This window comes from Gopherus flavomarginatus, chromosome 3 (assembly GCF_025201925.1).
Source record: "Gopherus flavomarginatus isolate rGopFla2 chromosome 3, rGopFla2.mat.asm, whole genome shotgun sequence".
NCBI lineage: Eukaryota > Metazoa > Chordata > Testudines > Testudinidae > Gopherus > Gopherus flavomarginatus.
This window is the reverse complement of record NC_066619.1, coordinates 374,048-390,651: the sequence shown is the minus strand read 5'-3', so window position 1 is coordinate 390,651 and position 16,604 is coordinate 374,048. Positions and strand designations below refer to the sequence as shown.

At 45.4% G+C, this 16,604-nt stretch overlaps 1 protein-coding gene across 5 annotated transcripts in view; it reads left to right on the top strand.

The window, feature by feature from the left end:
- Window positions 1-215: 215 nt before the first annotated feature.
- The window catches only part of LOC127046532 (gamma-secretase subunit Aph-1b-like), a 36,563-nt gene continuing 20,174 nt past the window's right edge, over window positions 216-16,604 (top strand). For 2 of the 5 annotated variants that reach the window (XM_050943701.1, XM_050943698.1), the window contains exon 1: window positions 219-455. In XM_050943701.1, the coding sequence (XP_050799658.1) occupies window positions 343-455 (113 nt within the window). In that variant the 5' untranslated portion in view covers window positions 219-342. Of the gene's footprint in view, window positions 456-16,604 lie in introns of all 5 variants that reach the window. The other 3 variants (XM_050943699.1, XM_050943700.1, XM_050943703.1) reach the window with 3 other exon arrangements.

Genomic DNA, 16,604 nt, shown 5'->3' with positions numbered 1-16,604 from the left:
TCACCCCCAGGGTGCGCGGTTCGGCCCCCTGCCGCGCCGCGCCGCGCCGCGCCGCACAAGCTGGGCTGGGCTCGGGGGCAGGATCGAGGCCGCACGCTCCAGCCTGGCCCGGCGCAGCCCAGCAGGTGGGCCCCACTTCCAGCCCCGGCGTTGCCCTTTTAAGGCGGCCGGCTGCGGGGTGTGATGTCAGCGGGCTCCCGGAAGAGCCGGAGCCGGAGCCGGGACCGGGACCGGGACCGGCGGGGCGGGGGAGCGGAGCCGGCAGCCGGACGGACAGACTGACAGGCCAGCCCCGCCCGCCGGACCGGGAGCCCCCGGCCCTGCCCCGCCCCCGCGGCCGCCATGACACTCGCCGTCTTCTTCGGCTGCAGCTTCATCGCCTTCGGGCCGGCGCTCGGGCTGTGCCTCTTCAGCGTGGTGCGCGAGCCGCTGCGCGTCATCATCCTCATCGCCGGGTGAGTGCGGGGCCCCGTGTGGAGACCCGGCCCGGCCTGGCCCGCTGTCTGAGCCGCCAGAGGCCCCGCCAGCCCGGCGGCCGGTGCCGGGAGCCGCAGCGGGCGTGAACGGAGCAGGGACCCGTCCAGTGATCCCGCCCCTGTCGCCCGTTCCCAGCGCCTGGCAAACGGCCCAGGGACAGCACCCCCGGCCCGTCCTCCATGAACTCCCCGAGCTCTTCTTTAACCCGGCCGTCCTGCGGGCCTCCTCGGCAGCCTCTGGCAAGGAGCTCCGCAGCCTGACTGTGCCTGGGGTGGGGACATGCTTCCTGCTGCTGCTTTTCAGACCTTCCAGTCCTGACTCCTGCTCCCTGTCTTCTGAGAGGGGCTGAACAACACTTCCTCGTTTACTTTTCCCGCACCAGGCATGAGTGTATAGACCTCCATCATATCCCCCCAAGTCAGTCCCGATCTTATTACTCTGCCCTCCGTCATTTGTTACCCTTTTCTGTGCCTTTGCAAATCCCAATACATCTTTTCTGAGGTGGGGTGACCAGATCTGCACACAGTATTCAAGGTGTGGGTGTACTATGGATTTATACAGAGGCAATGTGATATTTTCTATCTTATTACGGTAACTATCCCTTTCATAATAATTCTCAACATTATTTACCAGAACTTGGGAATGGGTGACAGGGGATGGATCACTTGATAATTACCTGTTCTGTTCATTGCCTCTGAGGCACCTGGCATTGTCCACTGTCAGCAGACAGGATACTGGGCTAGATGGACCTTTGGGCTGACCCAGTAGGTCCTGTTCGTATGTTACCTTTTTTGACGGCTGCCGCACATTGAGCGGATGTTCTCAGAGAACTGCCCATAATGACTCCAAGATCTTTCCTGAGTGGTAACAGCTCATTTAGACCCTACCACTTTGTATGTATAGTTGGGATTATAGAATGGGGTGTGGGACTAGTCTGACCTCCTGTACGGCGTAGAGTAGAGCTTTCCAAAAAACATTTGTTCTTGATTTAAAATTTGTCAGGTTATGGGGTATACACCATGATTTTTGGTAAATTGTTCTAATGGTTGATTACCCTCACTGTTAAAAACATACACCTTATTTCCTGTTTGAGTTTGTCTAGCTTTGATGTCCAGCCATTGGATCATGTTAGACCTTTCTCTGCTAGATTAAAGAGCCCATTAGTAAACATTTGTTTCCCATATGGGTACTTATACACTGATCAAATCATACCTTAATCTTCTCTTTTTAAGAGTTTATCACTAATTTTTTCTAATTCTAATTCTTTAATCATTCTCATGGCTCCTCTCTGAACCTTCTCCAAATTATCATCAATTACGGACATCAGAACTGGACACAGTATTCCAGCAGTAGTTGCACCATTGCCAAATAAAAAGGTAAAATAATCTCTACTCATACTCAAGATTCTCCTGTTTATACATCCCAGGATCGCATTAGCTCTTTTGGCCACTGTGTTTGGCTGATTATCTCCTCCCCCCCACTCCCAGGTGCTGGAACAATTTGTATAGTGGGCTGCTGAGAGCCATTGAACCAAACTGTAAACCTTGGCTATAATGGAAACCACTTCCAGCCAGGGGGTGCTGCAGCACCTCCTGCACTCCTAGTTCCAGCACCTATGCCCCACCCCAACCCCAATCTTTTTAGAGTGCCCGCTTCCTAGGATAGAGTCCCCCATCCTGTGAGCATGGCTGACATTCTGTGTTCCTAGATGTATAACTTTACATTTAGCCATATTAAACGCATATTGTTTGCTTGTGCTCAGTTCACCAAGTGATCCAAATCGCTCTGAATCAGTGACCTGTCCTCTTCATTATTTACCACTCCCCCAATTTTTGTTTCATCTGCTAACTTTATCTGATGACTTTGTTTTCTTCTAGGTCAGTCATAAAAATGTTGAATAGCATAGGACCAAGAACTGATTCCTGCAGGACCCCACGAGAAACGCCCTGTCTACAAAAACAACAAAGAGTCCTTGTGGCACCTTAGAGACTAACACATTTATTTGGGCATAAGTTTTCGTGTAGGTTCTAGCCCGCGAAAGCTTATACCCAAATAAATTTGTTAGTCTCTAAGATGCCACAAAGATTCCTCATTGTTTTTGCTGATACAGACTAATACTGCTACCACTCTGAAACCTGTCACCCTGTCTACAGTTACATTTTGAAACCTATCAGTTAGCCCGCTTTTAATCCATGTAATGTGCACTATGTATCCTTCTGTTTTTTAATCAAAATGTTGTGCAGTACCAAGAACTTCCCAGAAGTCAGCGTTTATTACATACACACTATTACCTTTTAGCAACCAAACTTTTTTTTTAATCTTAAACAAAGATAATAGAATAATGGAATCATAGAAATGTAGGGCAGAAAGGGACCTCAAGAAGTCATCAAGTCCAGCCGCCTGCTCTGAGGCAGGACCTAGTAAACCTAGGCCATCCCTGACAGGAGTTTGTCCAACCTGTTCTTAATCTCCAGTGATAGGGATTCCACAGCCTCCCTTGGAAGCCTGTTCCAGAGCTTAACTAACCTGATAGTTAGAAAGTTTTTTTTTTTCCCTAATATCTAACCTAAATCTCCCTTGCTGCAGTTTAAGTTGATTACTTCTTGTCCTACCTTCAGTGGACATGGAGAACAATAGATCACAGTTCCCTTTATAACAGCCCTTAAGGTATTGAAGGCTGTTATTGGGTCTTCTTTTCTCAAGACTAAACAGACCAGTGTTTTTTAACCTTTCCTCACAGGCCAGGTTTTTCTAAACCTTTTATTATTTTTGTTACTTTCGTCTGGACTCTCTCCAATATGTCCACAGCTTTCCTAAAAGATCGTGCCTAGAATTAAAGACAGTTCTCCAGCTGAGGCTCACCCAGTGCCAAGTAGAGCAGGACAATTGCAACCCATGTTTTCTGTACAACATTCCAGTTAATACACCCCAGAATGGTATCTGCCTTTTTGCAATTGCATCATGTGGTTGACCCGTATTCAATTTTGATCCACTCTAACCCCCAGATCCTTTTTAGCAGTACTCCTTGCCAATTTTTTCCCATTTTATAGTTGTGCATTTGATATTTTCCTTCCCAAGTGAAGTACTTTTCACTTGTTTTTATTGAATTTTATCTTCTTGAATTCAGGCCAATTCTCCAATTTGTCAGGGTTGTTTTGAATTCTAATCCTGTTCTCCAAAGTGCTAGCAAACCCTCCCTACTTGGTGTCATCTGCAGATTTTTATAAGCATGCTCTCCACTCCATTATCCCAAGTCATTAATGAAAAAATTGAGCAGTACCAGACCCAGGACTGACTGCTGCAGGACCTCACTAGATACACCTTTGCGGTTTGATGGCAACCCATTGATAACGACTCTTTGAATGTGGTCTTTCAACCAGTTGTGCACTCATCTTTTTGTAATTTAATCTAGACCAGTGGTTCTCAAAGCTGGTCCGCCACTTGTTCAGGGACAGCCCCTGACAGGCCCGGCCGGTTTGTTTACCTGCCGCGTCCACAGGTTCGGCCAATCGTGGCTCCCACTGGCCGCAGTTCACCGCTCCAGGCCAAGGGGAGCTGCAGGAAGGGCGGCCAGCACATCCCTTGGCCTGCACTGCTTCCCGCAGTCCCCATTGGCCTGGAGTGGCAAACCACGGCCAGTGGAAGCCGCGATCGGCTGAACCTGTGGGTGTGGCAGGTAAACAAACCAGCCTGGCCTGCCAGGGCTTTCCCTAAATCAGACCGGCTTTGAGAACCACTGATCTAGACCACATTTTTCTAGTTTTCTTGTGAGACTGTCACATGGGACTGTGTCAAAAGTCTTACTAAAATAAAGATACATCATATCCACTTTTTCTTCTTTGACAAAGTTAATGGACATGAGATTGGTTTGGCATGATTTGTTCTTGATAAATCCATGCTGGCTGTTCCTTATAACCCTGTTATTCTCTAGGTGCTTATAAATTGATTGTTAAATAACTTGTTCCAGTATTTTTCCAGGTATTGAACTTAGGTTGACTGGCTTATAATACTCTGGTCCTCTTTGCTCCTGTCAAGATTCCTTCCCTACTCTGGACTTTAGCGTACAGATATGAGGACCTGCATGTGAACCCCTAAACTGAATTACCAGCTTAAATCTGTTTTTGCTGCCACCACTCCCAAGTACTAACTCCCTTCCTCGGATAGTCTTGAGAGACTTCTCCACCAAGTTCCTGGTGAACACCGATCCAACCCCTTGGATCTTAACACAAGGAGAATTTAACCAGCCCCCTCCTTTCCCCTACCAATTCCTGGTGAGTCCAGATCCAATCCCTTGGATCCTAAAACAAGGAAAAATCAATCAGGTTCTTAAAAAGAAGGCTTTTAATTAAAGAAAGAAAGGAAAAAAGGTAAAAATCATCTCTGTAAAATCAGGATGGAAAATAACTTTACAGGGTAATCAGATTCATAGAGCCCAGAGGAACCCTCTCTAGCCTTCGGTTCAAAGTTACAGCAAACAGAGGTAAATCCTCTTAGCAAAAAGGAACATTTACAAGTTGAGAAAACAAAGATAAAACTAACATGCCTTGCCTGGCTGTTACTAACAAGTTTGAGATATGAGAGACTGGTTCAGAAAGATTTGGAGAGCATGGATTGATGTCTGGTCCCTCTTAGTCCCAAGAGCGAACAACCCCCAAAACAAAGAGCATACAAACAAGCCTTTCCCGCACCAAGATTTGAAAATATCTTGTCCCCTTGTTGGTCCTTTGGGTCAGGTGTTAGCCAGGTTACCTGAGCTTCTTAACCCTTTACAGGTAAAAGGATTTTGGTGTCTCTGGCCAGAAGAGATTTTATAGTATTGTACACAGAGGGGCTGTTTCCTTCCCTTTATAGTTATGACAGCTCCTTTTCTTAAAGATAGATACTGTTTGCCCTTCTCCAATCCTCTACGATCTCACCCATCCTCCAGGAGTTCTCAAAGATTGCTTCAGCTAGTTCCGTAAGTAGGAACTAATATGAATTTCATTAGGTCCTGCTGACTTGAATACAACTACTTATCTAAATAGTCTTGAATCTATTCTTTCCCTATTTTGACTTCCCTTCCTTCCCTTGTTAATATTAACCGTGATATCAAGTTAGTTTGTGGTAGTGTTGTAGCCGTGTTGGTCCCAGGGTATTGGAGACAAGGTGAGTGAGGTAATATCCTTTATTGGACCAGCTTCTGCTGGTGAGAGAGACAAGCATTCGAGTTTATACAGAGCCTTTCTTCAGGTCTGGGAAAGATGCTGAGAGTGGAGACAGCTCGTCTCTCTCACTAGCAGAAGCTGGTCCAATAAAAGATATTACCTCACCCACCTGGTCTCATCAAGCTAGTTTGACAGGATCTATTTTCCATAAACCCATGCTGATTGTCATTAATTATATTACCCTCCTTTAGTTCATCATTAGTCCATATCAGCTGCTTCATTATCTTGCCCAGGACTGATGTCTGGCTGACAAGCCCATAATTACCGAGTCATGCTGTTAATATTTCAAAAGATAGGCACATATTCGCTTTCTTCCAGCCTTCTGCGCCTTTTACACAGCGTCTTAGGGCATTTTGAAAATCATCAGCAACGGTCCAACGAGCTCCTCAGCCAGCCCTCCTAAAACTCTTGGGTTCAAGTTATCTGAACCAGCTGTTCTTAAATATCTAACTGTTGTAGCTGCTATGAGACATTCTCCTGAGAAAGTAGTGGAATGGAAAGTGATATTGTCATGATGAACCTACAACATCTGCCTACCACATACAGAACTGAAATATTTACTGAACCCACTGCCTTTTCTCATGATCATTGATAATGCTACTACTTCCATCTAGTAATAGACCAATCCATTGTCAGGATTCTTGTTCTTTTAAACATATTTTTAAAACTCTTATTGTCCTTATCTCTGCTGGCCACAGATTTCTCCTTGTGTCCCATTTCAGTGTTCTACGATTCCTAACTTCTGATTTAAGTCCATTGCCATCCCCTTCTCCTTTCTTCCATTTGTTGTGTATTGTTTTATTTTTGTACACAAAAGAGTGTGAGATGCGCACAACGCGGGCCAGGTAGATAGGTAAAGCGGGACCTGAGAAAAAGAGTTTTCAGGTCTGGGTATATTTTCTATGGGTCAGACCAGCAGCAGTCCCCTGTGCCCCAAGAGAAGAATCTGGTGCAGTCTGGGTCAGAGAGGATGGGGGAGCTCAGGGAACAGGAGCTGAGCACCTCTGCAGATTTCAGGGGCTGAGCCCTGCAGCAGCTCCACTGGACAGCACTGGAGATGCAGACTTTTCCGTCATGGGGCATGCTGGTGGGACAATTCACCATTCCCTTGTGCTGTCATTTACAGCAGTGCAATCATGTGCAATGCTGTCCATTGGCATTCACTCTCTTTGCAGCACCAGGCAGGCCAGACCCGGGCAGGAAATAAAATTAAGATTCAGTTTGGACAAGGCAGCTGGAAGCGGTGGGAAGAGAAATAACTCCAGTGCCTCCGTCATAGAGTCATAGACTTTAAGGTCAGAAGGGACCATTATGATCATCTAGTCTGACCTCCTGCACAAAGCAGACCACAGAATCTCACCCATCCACTCCTGTAACAAACCCCTAACCTATGTCTGAGTTATTGAAGTCCTCAAATTGTAGTTTGAAGACCTCAAGCTGCAGTTTTTAATAAGACTAGTGAGGAGTTTAGTGATGATGGAGGGATGATAAACGGGAATGTGGATATGGAGGTGGATATTACCACAACTGAGGTAGAGGCCAAACTTGAACAGCTTAATGGGACAAAATCGGAGGGCCCGGACAATCTCCATCCGAGGATATTAAAGGAACTGGCGCATGAAATTGCGAGCCCGTTAGCGAGAATTTTTAAGCAATCGATAAACTCGGGGGTTGTGCCGTACGACTGGAGGATTGCTAACATAGTTCCTATTTTTAAGAAAGGGAATAAAAGTGATCCGAGTAATTATAGGCCTGTTAGCTTGACGTCTGTAGTATGTAAGGTCTTGGAAAAAATTTTTAAGGGAGAAAGTAGTTAAGGACATAGAGGTCAATGGTAATTGGGACGAATTGCAACATGGATTTACTAAAGGTAGATGGTGCCAAACCAATCTGATCTCCTTTGAGAAGGTGACGGATTACTTAGATAAAGGAAATGCGGTAGATATAATTTACCTCGATTTCAGTAAGGCGTTTGACATGGTTCCACATGGGGAACTGTTAGTTAAATTGGAAAAGATGGGGATGAATATGAAAGTTGTAAGGTGGATAAGGAACTGGTTAAAGGGGAGACTCCAGCGGGTCGTATTGAAGGGTGAACTGTCAGGCTGGAAGGAGGTCACTAGTGGAGTCCCTCAAGGATCGGTTTTGGGACCGATCTTATTTAACCTTTTTATTACTGACCTTGGCACAAAGAGCGGGAATGTGCTAATAAAGTTTGCGGATGACACAAAGCTGGGAGGTATTGCTAACACGGAGAAGGACAGGGATACTATTCAGGAAGATCTGGACCACCTTGTAAACTGGAGTAATAGTAATAGGATGAAATACAATAGTGAAAAGTGCAAGGTCATGCACTTAGGGATTAATAATAAGAATTTTAGATATACGTTGGGGACGCATCAGTTGGAAGCGACAGAGGAGGAGAAGGACCTTGGGGTATTGGTTGATAGCAGGATGACTATGAGCCGCCAATGCGATACGGCTGTTAAAAAAGCAAATGCGATTTTAGGATGCATCAGGCGAGGTATTTCCAGCAAGGATAAGGAGGTGTTAGTACCGTTATATAAGGCGCTGGTGAGACCCCATCTGGAATATTGTGTGCAGTTCTGGTGTCCCATGTTCAAGAAGGATGAATTCAAACTGGAACAGGTTCAGAGACGGGCTACTAGGATGATCCGGGGAATGGAAAACCTGCCTTATGAAAGGAGACTCAAAGAGCTTGGCTTGTTTAGCCTGACCAAAAGAAGGCTGCGGGGGGATATGCTTGCTCTATATAAATATATCGGGGGGGTTAACGTTAGGGAGGGAGAGGAATTATTTAAGTTTAGTACTATTGTAGGCACGAGGACGAATGGGTACAAACTGGATATAAGGAAGTTTAGACTTGAAGTTAGACGAAGGTTTCTAACCATTAGGGGAGTGAAGTTCTGGAACAGCCTTCCGAGAGAAGTAGTGGGGGCAAAATACTTTTCTGGCTTTAAGACTAAGCTTGATAAGTATATGGAGGGGATGTTATGATAGGATAGTTTAATTTGGGCAACTGATCTTGGATTATCACCAGATAAGTCTGCTCAATGGTCTGCGGGGAGATGTTGGATGGGATGGGAACTGAGTTACTGCAGAGAATTCCTTCTTGGGTGCTGGCTGGTGAGTCTTGCCCACATGCTCAGGGTTCAGCTGATCGCCATATTTGGGGTCGGGAAGGAATTTTCCTCCAGGGCGGACTGGCAGGGGCCCTGGAGGTTTCGCCTTCCCCTGCAGCGTGGGGCACGGGTCGCTTGCTGGTGGATTCTCTGCAGCTTGAGGTCTTCAAACCAATTTTGAGGATTTCAATAACTCAGTCCTGGGTTAGGGGTTGTTATAAAAGTGGATGGGTAGGGTTCTGTGGCCTGCCTTTGCAGGAAGTCAGACTAGATGATCATATTGGTCCCTTCTGACCTATGAGTCTATGAGAATCCTCCAGCAAGTGACCTGTGTCCCATGCTGCAGAGGAAGGCGAAAAACCTCCAGGGCCTCTGCCAATCTGCCTTGGAGGAAAATTCCTTCCCGACCCCATATATGGTGATCAGTTAAACCCTGAGCATGTGAGCAAGACTCACCAGCTAGCACCCGGGAAAGAATTCTCTGTAATAACTCAGAACCCATCCCATCACAGACCACTGGGCATACTTACCTGCTGATAATCGAAGATCAGTAGTCTAATTCTGGCAGTTAATTTGGCAATGCCATCATACCATCCCCTCCATAAATTATCAAGCTTAGTCTTAAAGCCAGATATGTCTTTTGCCCCCACTACTCCCCTTGAAAGGCTGTTCCAGAACTTCACTCCTCTAATGGTTAGAAACCTTACTCATAGACTCATAGACTCCAGGACTGGAAGGGACCTCGAGAGGTCATCGAGTCCAGTCCCCTGCCCTCATGGCAGGACCAAATACTGTCTAGACCATCCCTAATAGACATTTATCTAACCTACTCTTAAATATCTCCAGAGATGGAGATTCCACAACTTCCCTAGGCAATCTATTCCAGTGTTTAACTACCCTGACAGTTAGGAACTTTTTCCTAATGTCCAACCTAAATCTCCCTTGCTGCAGTTTAAGCCCATTGCTTCTTGTTCTATCATTGGAGGCTAAGGTGAACAAGTTTACTCCCTCCTCCTGATGACACCCTTTTAGATACCTGAAAACTGCTATCATGTCCCCTCTCAGGCTTCTCTTTTCCAAACTAAACAAACCCAATTCTTTCAGCCTTCCTTCATAGGTCATGTTCTCAAGACCTTTAATCATTCTTGTTGCTCTTCTCTGGACTCTCTCCAATTTCTCCACATCTTTCTTGAAATGCGGTGCCCAGAACTGGACACAATACTCCAGCTGAGGCCTGACCAGCGCAGAGTAAAGCGGAAGAATGACTTCTCGTGTCTTGTTTACAACACACCTGTTAATGCATCCCAGAATCACGTTTGCTTTTTTTGCAACAGTATCACACTGTTGACTCATATTAAGCTTGTGGTCTACTATGACCCCTACATCTCTTTCTGCCATACTCCTTCCTAGACAGTCTCTTCCCATTCTGTATGTGTGAAACTGATTGTTCCTTCCTAAGTGGAGCAATTTGCATTTATCTTTATTGAACTTCATCCTGTTTACCTCAGACCATTTCTCCAATTTGTCCAGATCATTTTGAATTTTGACCCTGTCCTCCAAAGCAGTTGCAATCCCTCCCAGTTTGGTATCGTCCGCAAACTTAATAAGCGTACTTTCTATGCCAACATCTAAATCGTTGATGAAGATATTGAACAGAACCGGTCCCAAAACAGACCCCTGCGGAACCCCACTTGTTATACCTTTCCAGCAGGATTGGGAGCCATTAACAACTACTCTCTGAGTACGGTTATCCAGCCAGTTATGCACCCACCTTATAGCAGCCCCATCTAAATTGTACTTTCCTAGTTTATCTATAAGAATATCATGCGAGACCGTATCAAATGCCTTACTAAAGTCTAGGTATATCACATCCACCGCTTCTCCCTTATCCACAAGGCTCGTTATCCTATCAAAGAACGCTATCAGATTAGTTTGACACGATTTGTTCTTTACAAATCCATGCTGGCTATTCCCTATCACCTTACCACCTTCCAAGTGTTTGCAGATGATCTCTTTAATTACCTGCTCCATTATCTTCCCTGGCACAGAAGTTAAACTAACTGGTCTGTAGTTTCCTGGGTTGTTTTTATTTCCCTTTTTATAGATGGGCACTATATTTGCCCCCTTCCAGTCTTCTGGAATCTCCCCCGTCTCTCATGATTTCCCAAAGATAATAGCTAGAGGCTCAGATACCTCCTCTATTAACTCCTTGAGTATTCTAGGATGCATTTCATCAGGCCCTGGTGACTTGCAGGCATCTAACTTTTCTAAGTGATTTTTTTACTTGCTCTTTTTTTATTTTATCTTCTAAACCTACCCTCTTCCCGTAAGCATTCACTATATTAGACATTCCTTCAGACTTCTCAGTGAAGACCGAAACAAAGAAGTCATTAAGCATCTCTGCCACTTCCAAGTCTCCCGTTACTGTTTCCCCCTCCTCACTGAGCAGTGGGCCTACCCTGTCCTTGGTCTTCCTCTTGCTTCTAATGTATTGATAAAAAGTCTTCTTGTTTCCCTTTATTTCCATAGCTAGTTTGAGCTCATTTTGTGCCTTTGCCTTTCTAATCTTGCCTCTGCATTCCTGTGTTATTTGTCATCTAATATCAAGTCTAATCTTCCTAATGCCCAGTTTATATCCATTTGTTCTTGTGTCCACACTGGTACTAAACTTAAATAATTCCTCTCTCTCCTTAATATTTATCCCTATGATATATTTATAAAGAGCAGTCATATCCTCCCTCAACCTTCTTTTGGTTAGGCTAAACAAGCCAAGCTCTGAGTCTCCTTTCATAAGACAGGTTTTCCATTCCTCGGATCATCCTAGTAGCCTGTCTCTGAACCTGTTCCAGTTTGAATTCATCCTTCTTAAACATGGGAGACCAGAACTGCACACAGTATTCCAGATGAGGTCTCACCAGTGCCTTGTATAACGGTACTAACACCTCCTTATCTTTGCTGGAAATACCTCGCCTGGTGCATCCTAAAACTGCATTAGCTTTTTTAATGGCCATATCACATTGACGGCTCATAGTCATCCTGTGATCAACCAATACTCCAGGGTCCTCATCCTCCTTTGTTACTTCCAACTGATGTGTCCCCAATTTATAACTAAAATTCTTGTTGTTAATCCCTAAATGCATGACCTTGCACTTTTCACTATTAAATTTCATCGTGTTACTATTACTCCAGTTTACAAGATTATCCAGATCTTCCTGTATGATATCCCGGTCCTTCTCTGTATTGGCAATATCTCCCAGCTTTGTGTCATCTGCAAACTTTATTAGCGCATTCTCACTTTTTGTGCCAAGGTCAGTAATAAAAAGATTGGTCCCAAAACTGATCCCTGAGGAACTCCACTAGTAACCTCCCTCCAGCCTGACAGTTCACCTTTCAGTACAACCCGTTGTAGTCTCCTCTTTAACCAGTTCCTTATCCACCTTTCAGTTTTCATATTGATCCCAATCTTTTCCAATTTGACTAATAATTCCCCATGTGGAACCATATCAAATGCCTTAATGAAATAGAGGTAAATTAGATCCACTGCGTTTCCTTTGTCTAAAAAATCTGTTACCTTCCCAAAGAAGGAGATCAGCTTGGTTTGGCATGAACTACCTTTTGTAAAACCATGTTGTATTTTTGTCCCAATTACCATTGACCTCAATGTCCTTAACTACTTTCTCCTTCAAAATTTTTTCCAAGACCTTACATACTACAGATGTCAAACTAACAGGCCTATAGTTACTCGGATCACTTTTTTCCCCTTTCTTAAAGATAGGAACTACGTTAGCAATTCTCCAGTAGTAAAGTACAACCCGAGGTTACTGATTCATTAAAAATTCTTGCTAATGGGCTTGCAATTTCATGTGCCAGTTCCTTTAATATTCTTAGAGGAATATTATCTGGACCCTCCAATTTTGTCCCATTACGCTGTTAGAGTTTGGCTTCTACCTCCGATATGGTAATATCTGCCTCCATATCCTCATTCACATTTGTCATAGAAATGAATCATAGACTATCAGGGTTGGAAGGGACCTCAGGAGATCACCTAGTCCAACTCCCTGCTCAAAGCAGGATCAATCCCCAATTTAAATCATCCATCCAACTTTTGCCCATATCCCTAAATGGCCATCTCAAGGGTTGAACTCACAACCCTGGGTTTACCAAAGCATGCTCAAACCACTGAGCTATCCTTCCCCTCAAATGCATATATTTGAAGCTCACCTTCAGTGTAAAGTGAACATACTGGAAGAATTTGCTTCCCAGAAGGAGGGTTGTTTTGTGACTATTGGGCCTACAAAATGTACCTCAATTGTAAACTCAAAAATAAAAAGTGAATGAAAGTTCCTAAGATGTTACAATAACCATGAAAAATAGGTCAAGTTGTTTACAACACTGAATGTTGAAACAAGTGGCAGAGAACTAAAGGAGCTGGATTAGTCTAACCCAAAAAAGCCATGTTGATATAATCCAAGGACTGATGAAATTATGCTGGGTAAAACAGAAGGCGTGGAACCAGAAGTTAATATATCAAAATTGGTTTTATGGATAGTATGCCTAATTGGTGGACAAAATAATGAGGGGGATAAACTATGCCACCCTTGGGCTTCTTATAGAAACTTTTGGGAAAAAATCATCAGTTCAGTTCAGTTCTCCTTCTCTTTTCCCATCCCACTTTGCATCCCAGTTCATCCCCCCTACCTGCCAGCAGTGCAACTCATCTAAAGGACTTTCTTCATCAGGGGAACACCGGCTAGCCTTGCTCCTGTTTAAGGAACTTTGTTTTCACCTGTGAGTGCTGAAAGTCATCGCATTATCCTACACAATGTAGTCACAGCTCTGTCGGTCCCAGGATATTAAAGACACAAGAGAGATGAGGTAAAATCTTTTACTGGACCAACTTTTGTTGGTGAGAGACCTGAAGAAGAGCTTTGTGCACTCAAAAGCTTGTCTCTCTCACCAAACGATGTTGGTCCTATACCATTATCCCTAAGCTCCTCCATTAGCCTCATTAAAGACTGAGGCAAAGTATTTGTTTAGATATTGGGCCATGCCTAGATTATCCTTAACCTCCACTCCATCCTCAGTGTTTAGCGGTCCCACTTCTTCTTTCTTTATTTTCTTATTTATATGGCTATAGAATCATAGAATATCAGGGTTGGAAGGGACCTCAGGAGGTCATCTACTCCAACCCCCTGCTCAAAGCAGGACCAATTCCCAACTAAATCATCCCAGTCAGGGCTTTGTCAAGCCTGACCTTAAAAAAAACTCCTAAGGAAGGAGATTCCACCACCTCCCTAGGTAACCTTTTACTACTGGTTTTAATTCCCTTTGCAAGGTCCAACTCTGCATGGCTTTTGGCCTTTCTTACTTTATCCCTACATGTTCTGACCTCAATAAGGTGGCCTTCCTTGCTAATCCCTCCCATCTTCCTCTCCTTGTAGGCTTTCTGCTTTTTCTTAATCACCTCTCTGAGATGTTTGCTCATCCAGCTTGGTCTACAACTCCTGCCTATGATTTTTTTCCCCCTCTTTCTTGGGATGCAGGCTTCTGATAGTTTCTGCAGCTTTGACTTAAAGTAATTCCAGGCCTCCTCCGCCTTTAGATCCACAAGTTCTTCAGGCCAATCCACTTCCCTAACTAATTTCCTTAATTAAAGTTAGCCCTTTTGAAATAAAAAACCCTAGTCCCAGATCTATTTTTGTTTGTTCTTCCATCTAGTTTGAACTGAATTAGCTCATGATCACTTGAACCAAGGTTGTCCCCTACAACCATTTCTTCTATGAGGTCCTCACTACTCACCAAAACCAAATCTAAAATCGCATCCCCTCTTGTCAGTTCTTCAACTACTTGGTGAAGGAATCCAACAGCTATCACATCCAGAAAAATCTGAGCCTTGTTGTTATTACTAGCACTCGTCCTCCAGTCTATATCTGGGAAGTTAGTCTCCCATGATCACACAGTTCCCGTTAGTGTTTACTTCCTTAAAAACATTAAAGAGGTCTCTATCCATATCCAAATCCAAATCCTGGTGGTCTGTAGCACACCCCAGCCACTATCTCAGGGGAGGATCTAGTTGCTTTCTTTCCCAATGTGATTTTTGCCCAGACATACTGTGTCTTATCCTTTCCATTGCTCCTTATTTCTTTACAGTTAACCTCATCATTGATATACAATGCTACTGCACCACCTTTGCCTTTTATTTCTGTCTTTCCTAAACAGCACATAGCCTTCAATACCGTACTCCAGTCATGACTACTATTCCACCATGTTTCTGTTATCCCTATAATATCCGGTTTCACTTCCTGCACCAGTAGCTCTAGTTCCTCCATTTTGTTACCTAGGCTCCTCGCATTAGTGTACAGACATCTTATTTTTTGCCGTTTGGCTTCACTGACATTCTTTTCCCGGTTAGGCACAGACACTCTACCACCAGTATCACCAGTTAGATTGGTATCTACACTACCCTTCCTCCTTATGTCATGGTGGGCAGGAGAGAACCGCATTCAGTGGGAGACAGCAGGGTGCGGGGCAGACAGGTGACATGGCAGCAAGAGACGCCAGTGCCATTTTGAGCGGTGAAGATAGGAGCTGAGAGAATGAGAGTTGCTCTATGCAGCATGAACAGGACGGGGGATGTGACTGTGGAGGGGAGGTGTTGGGAGCCCTTTTGTTTGGCATGTTAGACAAAGTGAGACATCCCTGACCTGGCTGGGCCTGAGGACATGGCCACTGGGACCTAATCCAGCCCTTCCTCTAACTGGTATGGTGCTGTGTGTGTTGGGCTGCAGCCCCCAGCTCTGCGGGCCAGCTGCCTCTGGGTCCTGGCTCCCCTTGCTGCCCCCCGAGTGCCTGAGACTGTGTGACCTGCGGTGACCAGGGCTGAGCGTCTTTCACTTGCCACCAGCTGTTCCAGGTGTTTTCTATGTCCTGCTCTGAATGCCATGTGCTTCAGGTAGGGCACTAACTGCCCCAGTCTGCTCCCGGGTCAAGGAGCACAAGGGCCTCATTCTGGAGCTGCTGCTAAGGGCCCAGTCCCTGCGCACTCTGGTTTGATGGTGTGTCTGTCATGGGGTGGGCATTGGATGTGGGTATCCACAGGCTCTTGAGTTGGGTTAGCAGTAGGTTTTTCTGCCACTTCCCATGTTTCTGGGCCCCCCTTGCTCTGGGCACTGCATCCTGCTGCTCGGGGGCTGGGGGGGGGGGGAGGGAGGTAGGTGCTGCTGCGGATAGTGGCAGGAGAGCACCAGGCTTCTGCCTGGAGGGGCCTAGCACATGATCTGTCACGCTCTCACAGAGAGATGTCAGCACAGTTGTTTTCTCAGCTGGCGCATGGGAGTCACGCTGCTGGGGTCACTGCTTCCCCCAGAGTAATTGTGCCTTGCGCCTCTCAGGTGGTCCTGCTCTTGTTGTGCCCACAGTGGCCCTGCCAGCCCTTGGGTCACTCTCTGGGGAGGAAGAATGCAGTGTAGGCATGGTACGCAGGTCATGCCCTCTGAAGTCAAAGATCCGTCTCTTTCAGGCCCTGGCAGCCGCTAATGGTCCTGAGGACCAAGCCAGTTAGTCTGAAATAAAATAGCTGTTTTTGGCAGCATCACAGAAACGTGGAAGGACAGAATAGAGACTGGCTAACCCCAGAAGTGCCCCAGGCTGATCCAGTCCTCATATCACCCAGACAGCAGTGTGGCTTCAGTGCCAGAGGAGGAATCTGTCTCCCATGAAGCTGCCTGTTGGCAACACCTCTGGGAGAATGGCCATCAGCCCTCACCAGATTCCCCATGTA